We start from the raw sequence: 16,080 nt of genomic DNA on the forward strand, positions 1-16,080 counted from the left end.
CTCAGGTGTGAGGGTCCCAGACTCCCTGCAATGCTCCCCGGCACTACACTCAGGTGTGGGGGTCCCAGACTCCCTGCAATGCTCCCCGGTACTACACTCAGGTGTGAGGGTCCCAGACTCCCTGCAATACTCCCCGGCACTACACTCAGGTGTGAGGGTCCCACACTCTGCAGTGCTCCCCGGTACTACACTCAGGTGTGGGGGTCCCAGACTCCCTGCAATGCTCCCCGGTACTACACTCAGGTGTGAGGGTCCCAGACTCCCTGCAATGCTCCCCGGTACTACACTCAGGTGTGGGGGTCCCAGACTCCCTGCAATGCTCCCCGGTACTACACTCAGGTGTGAGGGTCCCAGACTCCCTGCAGTGCTCCCCGGCACTACACTCAGGTGTGGGGGTCCCAGACTCCCTGCAGTGCTCCCCGGTACTACACTCAGGTGTGGGGGTCCCAGACTCCCTGCAGTGCTCCCCGGTACTACACTCAGGTGTGGGGGTCCCAGACTCCCTGCAGTGCTCCCCGGTACTACACTCAGGTGTGGGGGTCCCAGACTCCCTGCAATGCTCCCCGGTACTACACTCAGGTGTGGGGGTCCCAGACTCCCTGCAGTGCTCCCCGGCACTACACTCAGGTGTGAGGGTCCCAGACTCCCTGCAGTGCTCCCCGGCACTACACTCAGGTGTGAGGGTCCCAGACTCCCTGCAGTGCTCCCCGGCACTACACTCAGGTGTGAGGGTCCCACACTCTGCAGTGCTCCCCAGTACTACACTCAGGTGTGAGGGTCCCAGACTCCCTGCAATGCTCCCCGGTACTACACTCAGGTGTGAGGGTCCCAGACTCCCTGCAATGCTCCCCGGTACTACACTCAGGTGTGAGGGTCCCAGACTCCCTGCAGTGCTCCCCGGCACTACACTCAGGTGTGAGGGTCCCACACTCTGCAGTGCTCCCCAGTACTACACTCAGGTGTGGGGGTCCCAGACTCCCTGCAATGCTCCCCGGTACTACACTCAGGTGTGAGGGTCCCAGACTGCCTGCAGTGCTCCCCGGTACTACACTCAGGTGTGAGGGTCCCAGACTCCCTGCAGTGCTCCCAGGTACTACACTCAGGTGTGAGGGTCCCAGACTCCCTGCAGTGCTCCCCGGTACTACACTCAGGTGTGAGGGTCCCAGACTCCCTGCAGTGCTCCCCGGTACTACACTCAGGTGTGAGGGTCCCAGACTCCCTGCAATGCTCCCCAGTACTACACTCAGGTGTGAGGGTCCCAGACTCCCTGCAATGCTCCCCAGTACTACACTCAGGTGTGAGGGTCCCAGACTCCCTGCAATGCTCCTCGGTACTACACTCAGGTGTGGGGGTCCCAGACTCCCTGCAATGCTCCCCGGCACTACACTCAGGTGTGAGGGTCCCAGACTCCCTGCAATGCTCCCCGGCACTACACACAGGTGTGAGGGTCCCAGACTCCCTGCAGTGCTCCCCGGTACTACACTCAGGTGTGGGGGTCCCAGACTCCCTGCAGTGCTCCCCGGTACTACACTCAGGTGTGGGGGTCCCAGACTCCCTGCAGTGCTCCCCGGTACTACACTCAGGTGTGGGGGTCCCAGACTCCCTGCAATGCTCCCCGGTACTACACTCAGGTGTGGGGGTCCCAGACTCCCTGCAGTGCTCCCCGGCACTACACTCAGGTGTGAGGGTCCCAGACTCCCTGCAGTGCTCCCCGGCACTACACTCAGGTGTGAGGGTCCCACACTCTGCAGTGCTCCCCAGTACTACACTCAGGTGTGAGGGTCCCAGACTCCCTGTAATGCTCCCCGGTACTACACTCAGGTGTGAGGGTCCCAGACTCCCTGCAATGCTCCCCGGCACTACACTCAGGTGTGGGGGTCCCAGACTCCCTGCAATGCTCCCCGGTACTACACTCAGGTGTGGGGGTCCCAGACTCCCTGCAGTGCTCCCCGGTACTACACTCAGGTGTGGGGGTCCCAGACTCCCTGCAATGCTCCCCGGTACTACACTCAGGTGTGGGGGTCCCAGACTCCCTGCAATGCTCCCCGGCACTACACTCAGGTGTGAGGGTCCCACACTCTGCAGTGCTCCCCGGCACTACACTCAGGTGTGAGGGTCCCAGACTCCCTGCAATGCTCCTCGGTACTACACTCAGGTGTGAGGGTCCCACACTCTGCAGTGCTCCCCGGCACTACACTCAGGTGTGAGGGTCCCAGACTCCCTGCAATGCTCCTCGGTACTACACTCAGGTGTGGGGGTCCCAGACTCCCTGCAATGCTCCCCGGTACTACACTCAGGTGTGGGGGTCCCAGACTCCCTGCAATGCTCCCCGGCACTACACTCAGGTGTGGGGGTCCCAGACTCCCTGCAATGCTCCCCGGCACTACACTCAGGTGTGGGGGTCCCAGACTCCCTGCAATGCTCCCCGGCACTACACTCAGGTGTGAGGGTCCCAGACTCTGCAGTGCTCCCTGGTACTACACTCAGGTGTGAGGGTCCCAGACTCTGCAGTGCTCCCTGGTACTACACTCAGGTGTGGGGGTCCCAGACTCCCTGCAATGCTCCTCGGTACTACACTCAGGTGTGGGGGTCCCAGACTCCCTGCAGTGCTCCCCGGTACTACACTCAGGTGTGAGGGTCCCAGACTCCCTGCAGTGCTCCCCGGTACTACACTCAGGTGTGGGGGTCCCAGACTCCCTGCAATGCTCCCCGGCACTACACTCAGGTGTGAGGGTCCCAGACTCCCTGCAATGCTCCCCGGCACTACACTCAGGTGTGAGGGATCCACATTCCCTGCAGCGCTCCTCAGTATTACACTCAGGTGTGAGGGATCCACATTCCCTGCAGCGCTCCTCAGTATTACACTCAGGTGTGAGGGATCCACATTCCCTGCAGCGCTCCTCAGTATTACACTCAGGTGTGAGGGATCCACATTCCCTGCAGCGCTCCTCAGTATTACACTCAGGTGTGAGGGATCCACATTCCCTGCAGCGCTCCTCAGAATAACACTGCATTCCTTTCACTGCCTGCCTATTATTACAGTCACTTTATCCAGTGGATATCTCAAAATGCGAACATGCAGTCTTTTCCCAGCATATGAAGAAGTCTGTATCTGAGCTGCAGGAATAGCTTTTGCCTGAGCTCAAAGAATACCTGTGTATAAGCCTTCTCCTATTACTCCTCCTGCCACAGACAGATTTGGGACAGGAATGGGATCTGGGCACTTTTGTTCTGTTCCATTGCCAGCTTTGATCTGCTTCCTTTCCCAGAGCCATTCCATGTGTCTAGCCACTCTGCTAAAATACAGTCCCAGGACTTTGCAGCGAATCAAGCTCCTGACGCAAGGGAAAGAAGCTTACATCGTAGGAGGACTCCTTCATCTGGATGACTTGGCCGTGGCCGACATACTCAATGTCCCCGTGCTGGGGTCTGAGCCAGGTGTGGCACAGCTGTACAACACCAAGTCTGGAAGTAAAAGGATCTTTGCCAGTGCAGGGGTGCCAACTCCTCCCGGGGATTACGACATCCACAGCCTACAGCAGGTAGTGTACACGATCATCTCACTAAGGCTACATCTAACAGCAGCCGGCAGCTGGAACATGCTTTAAACCATTTCACCCCACTAACTGGCTAAGTGTAACCAATCTCAAGGCATGAAAGGGGCAGGCTTATCACTTAGAGCCCGATATTGAAAGTGCGTTCAGCGTGCGATAGCCGGATAAGCTACTTAGCTGGATAACTTATCTGGCTAAGTAGCAATATTTAGCCTTAGCTGGCTAAGTTATGTGGGCAAGTTTTACCTGCCAATGAGCAGGTTTAACTTAGCCAGTAATAACATATCCAGATAAGTCAGCTACATGAACGGCCTGCTTTCAGTTGTGGGTGCTTATTCACTTGTAACCAGCAGCCACACAAACAGCTGGCAAAGTTGGACTGATCAGATTTAGGGAAACTTCTGCTGAAAACCTAGCCGGTTAGGTTAGGCTGAAACTTTTCCTAAAGCTAATCGGTTAAAATAAACCATTCAGCGCATCTTTGAAAATGCTACATGTTTCATTTCTAGATATACAGAGGCCAAAATTTAAAAACCGGATAACTTAACTAGCTAAGGTTAGCTAGATGAGTTATCAAAGTTATTTAACAGAATATCCTCAAATGAAGCCATCCAACTGATAACTTTGAAACCTAACCGGCTAGGCTTGAATATCGCCAGGTAGGTTTCAGAGTTATCCGGGTACCAAGCAAGGTTTAAAAAGCTCCCACTCAGGTGGGACTCGTGGCTGAATCCTACCCTGCCCGCCAGTCTTTTAAAATATCTATGGCTGAATGGCTGCTCCTTCCCTCTCACCTCTTGCCCCTCTGCCCTGTGAGTCTCGGCACTTTTTTTTGTACAGAGAAATAGCACTGGGGTTGGAGTAGCAGGGAGGGGAGAGGGAGAATAGGGAAGAGGAGCTGGCCAGAGGCTCGTCAGCATGGTGAAAGCTGGCAGTGATCTGTCGCTTTTCAATATGCATTTCCTTTAGGGGGAGGGGAGGACTGCGCCTGCAGGCCCGAGATTTGGCAGTGGGTGTATTTTTCATCACTTAACTAGCTCTATTCTTTTGAATATAACTGGTTAAGGTTAAAGTTAATCCTGCTCTTAGCCAGATAAGTTAGTCAACTCAACTCCACCCCAGAATGCTCCCTAAATGCCTCCTAAATTTCAGTCCGATATTGATTTGTCCAGCTAAAAGCAGGATAAGTCCTGAGGATATATCTGGTTAAATGCCTTTGAATATTGACCTCCTGGGTTTTACTATGTTCTCTGCTGTGCTCTTCTTCTCCGCGTAGCCGGGGCTGGGGCACAGGCCCCACAATCCTTACTCTGTCTTTTAAGTTCCTTCTCTCCCTGGCCCCCAATTCCTCCCATTGTTCCTCTCGTATCCCCTGAATCCCCAGGTCCCCACTCTACCCAGTAATCCGCCCTTATTCCGTGGTGCAGAGACTGGGGCAGGGCACAGACAGAGGCCCGCTCCAAGCACAGTAAACAACGGCTCTTCGTTCTTGTCCTGCCTCCCTCCATTTACGAGCAGTGTCAGTTCCCTCCATCTCCCGCTGCGAGTGACCCAGTGAAGCTGCAGCTCTGACCCTTAATTGCAGGGAAACCCACACTGAGGACGTCACCCTTCCTGCGCTGTGCCCTGCCTGACCGTGCACCCATTCTGGGGCCCACTCAGTACCTCCGTCCATTAGAGAGGCGAGCAATACATGGAGGAGTGACAAGCCAAAGTGCCATTTCATGCATCACCCCCACAGCACAGCCCCCTGCCTTTAAATCTGGCAGAGACCTAAACATGGAAATGATGGCAGAAAAGGACCAAACGGCGTCAACAGCCGCAGCAGCAAGTTACCCCCCCTCCTACCTGTGTTCCCAGACCCCAAAATCCAGTGTCCTCGTTGACTGCCGTCTGAGTCTGTTATTCTGCCCTCCCGCCCCCCCCCCCCCCATTTTTTTTTTTCCTATCATTAAAGCAAAGAGCAATATTGGAGCTGACTGACGGCATGAAGGCCACCGGCCAAGGGTAGCAACAGCCACACAGCGAGTCACCCCCATGCACTTCCCTCTTCATTTCCATCCTATAGTCCCTAGGGATCCACAGTGTCTATCCCACGCCCCTTTGAAATCTTTCACCGTTTTTGTTTTCTCCACCTCCTCCGGGCCTCCACCACCTTCTCTGTGAAGAAATATTTCCTGACGTTGGTTCTGAGTCGTCCTCCCTGGAGTTTCATTTCATGACCCCTAGTTCTACTGATTTCTTTCCCACGGAAATGGTTTATCTAATGTGCATCATTAAAACCTTTCAGGTATCTGAAGGTCTGTATCCTATCTCCCCTGCACCTCCTCTCTTCCAGGATGTACATATTTAGGTCTTTCATCTTCTCCTCATAAGTCATTTGATGGAGAGCCCCCACCATTTTGGTCGCCCTTCTCTGGACCGCCTCCATCCTTTCTCTGTCCCTTTTGAGATAAAGGCTCCAGAACTGAACACAGTCCTCCAGGTGTGGCCTCACCAAGGACCTGTACAAGGGGATAATCACTTCCCTTTTCTTACTCGATATTCCTCTCTCTAAGCAGCCCAGCTTTCTTCTGGCTTTAGCTATCACCTTGTCTCATTGCTTCGCCATCTTCAGATCACCAGACACTGTCACCCCAAGGTCCCTCTCTTGCTCCATGCACATCAGCCCTTCACCCCCCACCTCATACAGCTCTTTTGGATTACCACACCCCAGATGCAGGACTCTGCACTTCTTGTCATTGAATCCCAGTTGACATGTCTCATTGTCTCTACTCCTTCCGGCATGTCCACTCTGTTGTAGATCTTAGTATCATCCACAAATAGACAAACTTCACCTTCTATCCCTTCCGCAGTGTCGCTCACAAAGATATTGAACAGATCTGGTCATAAAACCGATCCCTGTGGCGCTCCACTTAACACCATTCTTTCTTCAGCGCAGGTTCCGTTTACCATCACCCGCTGTCTTCTATCCATCAACCAGTTTGTGATCCACGCAGGCACCTTGGAGCTGACTCCCAAGCTTCTCATTTTATTCATAAGCCTCCTGTGCAGCAGAAGCCGATACCCTTCACAGGTGGAGGGAGTTCGGAGGGCCCCTCCCCCCTGAAACACAAGCTGCACAAAGACCGCGGCGATTCAAGCATGCGGGAGGCGCTCCGCACGCATGGCAGCACGCTTCTCTGACCATCGGTGCAGCAAAGAAAAAACCGCCAGCAGAAAGAAAGAGGGAAAATCACTGAGAACCAAATGAAAAACACTCCGGGAGAAGAAAAGAAAAAACGTGCAGGGGAGGGGGGAGCTGACCTCACTGCTGTGCTGCCTCTGCCTTGGTTCCTGTCATTTCTTTTTTTTTTTTTTTTAATTTAAAGAAGGAGCCTCACTAAAAGTTCCCCCTCCTGAAAGTGAAGAGAGCTGTCCAACTCAATTCAGCAAGTTACAAACAGTTGAGGGAAAGTGAGGGAAAAGGAGCCCAAGAAAAACAGTCACGTAAGTGACCTCAAGGAGGGGAGGGATACCAGATGGACACCCCACAGTACCCATGGGAATGGTGGCCATTTTGGAGCCCCCAGAGTACAGGCCCACGATATCTGGGCCTGATGTGGAAGTTTCCCTGGTCCACCCGGGTCCTGTTGGGGGATAGGGGGACTCAGGGACCTCTAGGGACGAGTCCTACACCCGCAGGAGAGGACATGTGGAGGTCTACAGCTGTCACCGCAACGCCACGCCTCTTCTCACCAGAATTTATTTTACTTCTGCACCAGACCTTTTTGGCGCAGCAAGGGGGGTTCGAGGTACCACAGGGAGGGGAGGATCCTCCCGTCTTATCTCCAGTGGCCAGCTCCGGGCTGGTCGCTTCGGGGGCATCGTCAACCGAGGGGACTTCAACGATGCAACAAGCCTTTTCGTCTCACGGTCAGCCTGGGGGCAGTCCTTTCGAGGAGGATGTCGGCCCTTCAGCCCCCGCAGCAGCAGGGGATCCTTGGGGTCCAAAGCTGCACAATGAGGTGAGGCCGGTCCACCCCATCGTTCCTTTTATAGGGGTCTTTTGACTCACTTTTATGAGAAGTGAACCAAGATCACCCAGGATCTGGGTTCTCAGTGTGATAAGTCTGTTACGAGTTAGAATTTGCTCGTCCTGTGCACGACCTGCGGTTTGTTGCAAAAGCAATGGGCGGTGGAGACTTTAGACAGGTTGCAGAGCTTGGGGGCCATGGTCCCCGTGCCTCACGACAAAATTCGGACAGGTTGTTATTCCATTTACTTCGTGGTCCCAAAGAAAGAGGGAATCTTTCGCCCCATCCGAGACTTGAAGAGAGTGAATGTGGCCTTGAGGATTCCCCAGTTTCACATGGAAACTGCGATCGGTGATAGCAGCTGTGCACGCTCAGGAGTCCTGGCATCTCTGGACCTGTCAGAAGTGTTCCTACACGTTCCAATTCGGAAAGATCATCAATGATACCTGAGGTTCATGGTCATGGGGCAGTATTTCAGGCGCTTCCGTTTGGGCTGGCCACGGCCCCCCCCTCCCCGTACCTTCACCAAAGTCATGGTGGTTATGGTGGCGACTTTGCTGCGTCAGGGCATCCTGGTCCATCCTTATCTTGATGATTGACTCATACTGGCCAAATCAGAGGACAGTTGTCACTCTGCCATTCACACAGTTATTTGGACTCTGCAATCCCTAGGCTGGATGGTGAATTTAACCAAGAGCCACTTGATCCCGTCCCAGAATCTGGCATATTGGAGCGCGTTTCGACACAAGTCAGGGGAAGGTTTTCCTGACGAAGGAGAGAGTGTGCAAATTACAAGATCAGATTCGGCAGTTGTCACGGTTGCGGATTCCCAGAGCTTGAGACTTCTTGCAGGTTCTTGGTTCGATGACGTCCACTCTGGACCTGGTGCCGTGTGCCTTTGCTCATAAGCGGCTGCTTCAGAGAGCTCTTCTGGCACAGAGGAGTCCGTTATCAGAGGAATTTCATCAACCTGTATCCCTCACTCCTCAGGCCAGGGAGAGTCCTTGGTGGCTTTAGATGCCCAACCTGGTGTGGGGAGTGGTGCCAGAGGTCCCGGATTGGGTCATCCTTACTACCGATGCCAGTCTTTCTGGCTGGGGAGCCAGAAAGACTGGCATTGGTAGTAAGGATGACCCAATCCCATAGTAAGGCCAGAGAAAAGCGGCCCAGGGCACCTGGTCGGAGGAAGAAGCTTCTTGATCTATCAATCACTTGAGACCAGGGTGGTACACTTAGCGTTACTTGCCTTTTGGCCATTGGTTCAGGATTGCTCGGTATGAGTTCTGTCGGACAATGCGACAGCCGTAGCTTACATCAGTCGGCAGGGCGGCACCAAGAGTCATTCAGTGGCACAGGAGGCTCAGGAGTTAATCCTTTGGGCGGAACAGCATCTAAGTTCAAATAGCAGCATCTCACATCGCAGGGATCGAGAACATTCAGGCCCATTTTTCTCCGTCGCAGTCTTCTCGACTCAGGAGAATGGGAATTGTTGGACATGGAGATGAGGCTGATTTACAAAAACTGGGGGCAACTGGCGCTCAGCAGGCCCGCATGGACCGCTGCTCTCATCTCCAGCCTGGGCCTCCAGGGACATACCTCCAATGTGGTTGTCCTTCCTGGCTCTGCCACTCCAAGCCACCGCAACGCAGCTAGGCCAACACCGCCGCTACCGCTGGGGAATCCCTTAGGCACACACATGCCCGACTGATGCAAATTTAAAGGGCCCGCAGTGGGAAATCCCCGTGGCACCCTTTGATGACATGGGCCAACAGTATTTAAAGACTGCCTGAACACCTCTCCTTCTGGTGTAGTACTTTGCTTCTGCATTCCTGGTTTCTGGTTCCTGATTCCTAGTTCCAGCTTCCTGGTTTCTGCTGTGTGTCTTTTCTGTTATCCTGTGTCTTGTTCCTTGTTCTTTGGCCCTCTGGTTTGTCTCCTGAGATCCTGTCTTCATGGTCAGTCTTTCCTTCGTTTGCCTTCAGCATCTCATCTTGCTCCTGTGGTCCCTCGTCATCCTCTTGTCTCTTCGGATTGGACTTCTGACTTTGACTTGGACCGGACTTTTGGTTTGACCTCGGATTGGACCTCAGTGCTGCTTGGCCTCTGCCTGGTCCTGACCACTGCCTGCTTCTGCTCCTGACTGAACTCACCTGCCCAGACTTCTGCCTGAATTGCAAGTACGCTGCTTGCCTCTGACTACAGCCCGAACTTGACCCTGTTGACTGCTGTCTGTCCTGGTCACTGCTTGTCTGACTCTGCTTGCTGGTCTACAACAACTTCATCGTGACGGATCTTCACCTCCTAAGACCAGCTGGCCCCGCAGCCGAGAGCTCAACCTAAGGGGAATGTGGGCTGCTATTGGCGAAGCTCCAGTTGGGCCTCTGCTACTGCCAGCTCTGCCAGCTGATGGTGGGGACCTCCAGGGTTTCTCCCTGTGGTTGCACCAACTCCCCTTCAGTCTAAGGGTCCACGTCCGCAACATAATGGAAGTACATGAGGAGGGGACCACGGGGACCGACAGGACTACGCATGCTCTGAGTTCCTGCAGCCTGCACTGTAGTGGTGATTGCTCTGTATCTTCTCGGCCTTTGGAGCTGGAAAGAAGGCAGCTCTGGTCACCGCTAGTACTGCCTACCAGGCCGACCCCTCCCTCACACAAGCTGTGCTCTGAGGATGGGATCTTGCCACCAATGCACTGCAGGGTGAATCAGAAGAGAAACATTTTGGGTTTTTACTTTTTTACTGCGGCAGCTGAGACTTGGGGCATGGGCCCTGTGCCTAACGGTGCCCCTTCCAGGTGGGGATTCTAGAACTGGAGCAGTTTCATAGCTTGGCAGTTTTCTAGTATGCGGAGAAGAACTGAGCATTGTGATTTGTGAGAGAGGCACCATATAATGCACTGAAATCCCTGGCTGCAAATCACTGACCAGTAGCAGGGCTGCATTAACCGAATGTGCACCATCTTCCATGCACCTTTAGCTGGGAGAGCAGGACAGATGCTGAGACAGGAAAGTTTATGTCAGAAGGAAAGGCTGCAGGGCTGTTTTGGACCCTGTAGTATTGCATCACAGTGCGTACGCTGAAGCATTTCATCATACTTCTGGAGTCCTGAGGGCATCACATCTCCCAGTGCACCTGGCACGAGTGGCACCCCGAGTTGGCTCTATTTGGCACTGTGCAAAGTTCTGCCATGGTAGGTTACTCTGCTCTGAACAATCAGAGAACGCATCTTCTTCCATTTTATGCCAGTGAACAGCAGCTATACATTAGGCCCAAAATGTATGACAGAAAATCCTGGGGGGTTTTGCACCTTAGCTAATATTTACAAACTGAAATGGAATCTCAGGCAGGAATTGCTGACAACAGAACTAAAATGTTTTCTCACAGGGCAGTATCTCCAAATGTGTTTTGTTTTATGCACAGCTTGACAGGAATGAAGCTCACTCACGAGCCACAGTATGTTAAGGAATGTAGTCTGTGCACCTGCTGTATGTTTGTGTACATGCTTGTGTGTGATCCTGATGGATTATTGACTTCCCCTGATAAACAAACAAAGTGTAGGGACCCTGTTTTCAGACAGTGTTCAATTTCCACTTAAAATCTAGTCCATAATTCCTGCCCCCAGTGCTGTCTTCACTCTATTATTGATCCTGCTGTTCACTGCAGGGGGGCTGTCAGCAGAAGCCCATTTCTGTAGGATGTGTCGGCTGCAGCTCTGTTTATCATATACATTCCAAAACTTGTAACACAAATCTTAAATCTACGGTGCGATTCTGTTAGAACGAAGGATGTTGCATTGCATTTTCTCCTGAAACCATGTTGGCTTCTCTCAGGAATGACTCTAGGACAAATGGCACTCTGGGTGAAAATTAGCAGTGGCACCCCCACCTCCAGAGAGTCTCTCCTCCTTTCCCCCTCCATCTATTCCCCTTCCTTTTCCTCTCTCTCTCCTCCCTCCAGGCATGCTCTCCACTTTCTCATACACAACTTCTCTTCTCATCACTTTACCATGGTCCCTTCTATGACTTTATAAGTTCACAAACTTTACACAACAAAGATGGACCAATTTATATTAATAAGGAATTCAGATATGCCACCCAACTGGGATTTTTAACTTTCTGTTGATGTATAAAACCTGTATGATAGCAGAAATACTCAATGACACCTTCTCAGAAGATTTTCAAAACCCAGTATATCATACCAATTCCAGAGTCCCCTCCATAACCACACAAACTCTCCACGTTCCAGGCATGTGGGAAATAGCACAAAACCCAACAAAAAACAAAGGTTGAGCTTATTGTACAGCAAACCTGCCATATAAAACAGCACTAACTTTCAAGAATCAACCAACAACAACTCTACCTGTGAAAGGCAGCACTGCAAATATTATACCAGGTCCTAGAACTCCTACCAGGAAAATAGTACAAGTCTGACTGCCTCAGATCCCTACATAGAGTCTACTCACTAGCAGATAGCTCACCTCACCTCTGTCACACATGCAGAGCTTTGACCCTCACCAAATACAGAATAAATGCCCATAAATTAGAAATAGATTATGCATACATAAACTGACCTAGAAACACCAAGAACTAAGAAACCAGTCTCAGTATGCATGCAGTGTTGAAGAAACAGAAATGCATTTCCTCCTGTACTGAGCATAATACAAAGACATCAGAGGTGTACAATCCCTGACACATTCCAAATATTAAACTTAAAATTTTAAACTTAAATGGCTATTAGAGAATAGCCACTGCCATTAGCAATGGTAACATGGAATAGACTTAGTTTTTGGGTACTTGCCAGGTTCTTGTGGCCTGGATTGGCCACTGTTGGAAACAGGATGCTGGGCTTGATGGACCCTTGGTCTGACCCAGTATGGCATTTTCTTATGTTCTTATGTTTTCTACTATTGTTGTCTGGACATCTTTTTTTTTTCTAATTGCATTGGTCCAGGTCTTTTTTATTTTCTGCTTTCAATGTCTTCCTCTTCTTAATTTTCCTTTTCCATGGTCTCCTTTCCATTTTCTGTGTCTTCTCTCTCCTCCTGTTTGCGGCAGAGGAAGTTGATATGCTGTCAATCGCTGAGCCTCCTGTTGGCTCTGCATGTGGAGGTGACATAAGCAGGGATGTCAAAGCAGAGTCAGTCCAGCAGGCTTTGGGGAGACATAGCTTCGTGTATCAGGCACTGCTACTACCTGGCCCATAGCCCAGTGGGCGATACCAGTGGTACCTAGGGTGCCTCTCATGGTGCCCACCTTGCCCTACCCACAGACTGCCTGGCTTCTATTGTATTACAGCAGAGTAAAGTCCTTGTCCTAGTTAACAACTCCCCCACTCCAACGAGCCACCATGAGCAGGAGGAACCTACATATTCCTTATGGAAAGGCTCCAGTATTGTCAGTTTTACATGGCACTGCTGCAGTGCTTTTCAGAGTAGAGCTGGGGCTCACCCCTGACTGAGTGACCTTGCAGGAGTCTCTTAGTTCTCATCCCAGCTCTGCCACTGAGTTTCTGTGTGATGTCGAGGATTCACTTTATCTCGCATAGTAACGCAGAAGTCCACATTCAAAAGGGTTTGTCAAGCTAAATTCAGGGCTTAGCCGGCCAAACCCTGAGTTTTGAATTTCCCTGGTAAGTCATTACCTAGCTGAATACAAAAGAAGTGGTGCGGAGGCGCTTAAACGTGGCCAGGTAGCACCGAGAGTCAGTGTTAGCTGGGTAAGGCTTCTCGTGGTGGAGAGCAGGTATAAGGTTATCCCCGGATAACTTTAATGGGTATATTCAGTGAGTTATGTCCTGGCAGCAGCCTGTCCCCTCTATATGGACTCATTTACTAAGCTGCAATAATGTGTTTTCATGAAAATCAGCATTTATTTCACACTAAAAATGTTTTATCGGGTGCTATTTGCAAATAATGTAAAATTGTGCCCATCATTCCCTACAAAAGGTCACTTAATGAGTTGCATGACAACCCATGGGAAGGGAGTGAACACGTTACAGGGGGCTTGCAGCCCAGGGTGTGTGGCTGCCATAGGGAGCTGGAGTACTTTCCTGGCCACGGCACACGAGTTACTGCCTCTGTGGGATTTACTACACTGCAGAGGTGGATGGCAAATAAGCAGCAGCAGTAGCCACTTCTTATGTTTTTAGCAGTAAGGTGAGGAGGAAAGAGAAACCAAGAGTTGGATCTGGGGAGGTGGAAGGAAAAGAGAAGCTGTTGAGGCTGGGGAGAGAAAGAAGAGAGATACTGGTGGGGGTCTGATGGGGCTGGGGGAGTATACGGTGGGGAAGGGGGCACGGGATCAAGGCTTGGGTGAGAGGGGGCACCAGTCTATGGTGGGGAAGAGCGATTGGCTCCAGCTCTTCTCCCCCTCTCACTCAAGCAGCGGGGGGGGCTTCTCTCTCATCATTCTTCTCGGTATGGGGGTGTGTGGAGAGGGGGGAGATGTTATGTTGGGGCCACCAAGTTCCTATCCTCCTGTGAGGTGGGTGTTGCGTTAGAGCCCAAAACGTGCAGCCCACTGTAGGAAAACAAGGATTTTAGATCCACTTTTAGTGACTGGAATGTGTTAGCCGTCTTTGTTTATTGCTCAGTACAGGAGGAAACGCATCTTTCTTTCTATTTCTCCATTGTTGCACTGCACGCAGAGTCTGCCTTCTTGGGGATCCTTATTTATGTGCGAACATTTTCTCTTTCCTTCTGCTGCGACTGAGGGCAGGGATTCTGCCAGCAAACACCTTCTCCAGCTGCAGATATGGCGGACCTTTCAGGCCCGGTGTAATATTTGCAGTGCTGCCGCTGTTTGAGTCCTGGGAATTAATGCTGTTAGGGCCAGCTCATGCTCCCCTCCCCTCTCCAATCTGACCTCCCTACCCCTTGCTTCCCAAAATTAAGTAATCTGCCTATGCATCCATCCACTACCCTTTCTGTGAAAAAATATTTCCTGACTTTGCTCCATTGGAGCTTTATATCCCGATCACTAGTTCTGCAACTTCCTTTGCACTGGAAAAGGCTTCCTCGTGCAGGGTAAGCATCTTTATCCTAATTCTCCTCTCCTCTAGGGCAGACATATTTAGGTCCTTAAATCTCATATGAATTTTGTTGCAGACCCTCTCACTCAGGCCGATGCAGTACAGCGCAGGGACAATGGACGCCGATCGACCTCTTCAGGGCACCCAATTTAATATTTAAATCGGGTGCTGCAGTAAAAAGGAGGCGCTAGGGGATATTGTGCACCCCTGGCACCTCCTCAGCAGCGGGCGCCCAGGAGAGGTCGGCTGTCAGCTGGGTAGGAAAACGGACGCTCAATTTTACAAGCTTTTCGGGACACTTTTTGGGCTGTTCCGGGGCAGGCGTTAATTTTGGAGAATAAAAACCTGTGCGTCAGGCGCACTTTTTTTTTTTTTTTTTAATCGGGGGAGAATCGCTTATAAACCTCATCAACCTGCATTTGCATGTGTTGAGCGCTATTAGTTTTTTCGGGGGGGGGGGGGGGGGGTTGAACACGTGTTTTGGACGCGCTGATCCCCTTATAGAATAAGGGGATGTGGATGCACATCCAAAACCCGCGTTGCATCAGCCTGACTGTGCCTCAGGTCTAATCCCAGTTTTGTCATTTATTCTCTGTGTGAGCTCAGTAGGCGTCACTCGATCTCCCTGTGCTTCAGGTCTAATCCCAGCTCTGCTACCTCTGTGTGACCTTGGATAAGTCCCTTTACCTCGCTGTGCTACTGATGCTTTGTGACCTTGGGGAGTCACTTTATCTCTCCATGCCTCAGGTCTAATTCTGACTCCCATCTCCCTCATCAGAAGTTCTAACAGATGTAAAACCTCTCTCTGACCTCCTAGATGTTGGAAGCCCTAAGTCAGCTGATCACCGATCACCTGGAAGTGAGGCGCTGGATCTTTAAGATGGACACTGGCTTTGGGGGGAATGGCACCGCTTACTGCGACATCGCCATGCACATGCAGTGCTACAAGGCGGCTCTGAAGGATTTCCAGAGATATGGCCGAGAGAAGTGGAAGATGAAATGGGCGCACGTGAGTGTCAGGGAGCAGGGCTGCAGTCTGCTCTGTCATACACCACACATCCGGCGTGCGGATCTTACCCGCACCTCACAAACAGCAGGCACTGCTTGGCGTTCTGTACTGACGTCCTTACCCTATGCATGGTGCAGTATTCCAGGGGAGAGAAACGGGCAAGGATCCGTGTGTCTGAGTAAGAAGCAGATGCTTGGGGGCTTACTTGTCTGTTGTTAATGGCTGTTGCTTGTATGAAGGGCAGAAAATGGGGCCATTGCAGCATCTTGCATGCGTGGCAGCGGCTGAGATGATTCTGTTGTGCAAGCAGGAGTGCCTTTTTTCCCTTTGTGCACAGTGGATCCTGAGCCCACTCAGAGCACTGCCACCGAATGCAGTGGATTCAATCCCTTCTTTGTTAGGGAACATCGTGGTAATGGCGCCCGTTTGTACATCAAAGCCGCAGTTTATGAGCACAGACATGTTTTAA

At 51.8% G+C, this 16,080-nt stretch overlaps 1 protein-coding gene across 1 annotated transcript in view; it reads left to right on the plus strand.

Moving 5' to 3' along the window:
* The window catches only part of LOC115074756 (IQ domain-containing protein H-like), a 109,979-nt gene extending 93,899 nt beyond the window's left edge, over positions 1–16,080 (plus strand). The window contains exons 13-15 of the mRNA XM_029574517.1: positions 3,270–3,542; positions 15,420–15,611; positions 15,949–16,080. Of these exons, the coding sequence (XP_029430377.1) occupies positions 3,270–3,542; positions 15,420–15,611; positions 15,949–16,080 (597 nt within the window). The remainder of the gene's footprint in view (positions 1–3,269; positions 3,543–15,419; positions 15,612–15,948) is intronic.

This window comes from Rhinatrema bivittatum, chromosome 13 (genome assembly GCF_901001135.1).
Source record: "Rhinatrema bivittatum chromosome 13, aRhiBiv1.1, whole genome shotgun sequence".
NCBI lineage: Eukaryota > Metazoa > Chordata > Amphibia > Gymnophiona > Rhinatrematidae > Rhinatrema > Rhinatrema bivittatum.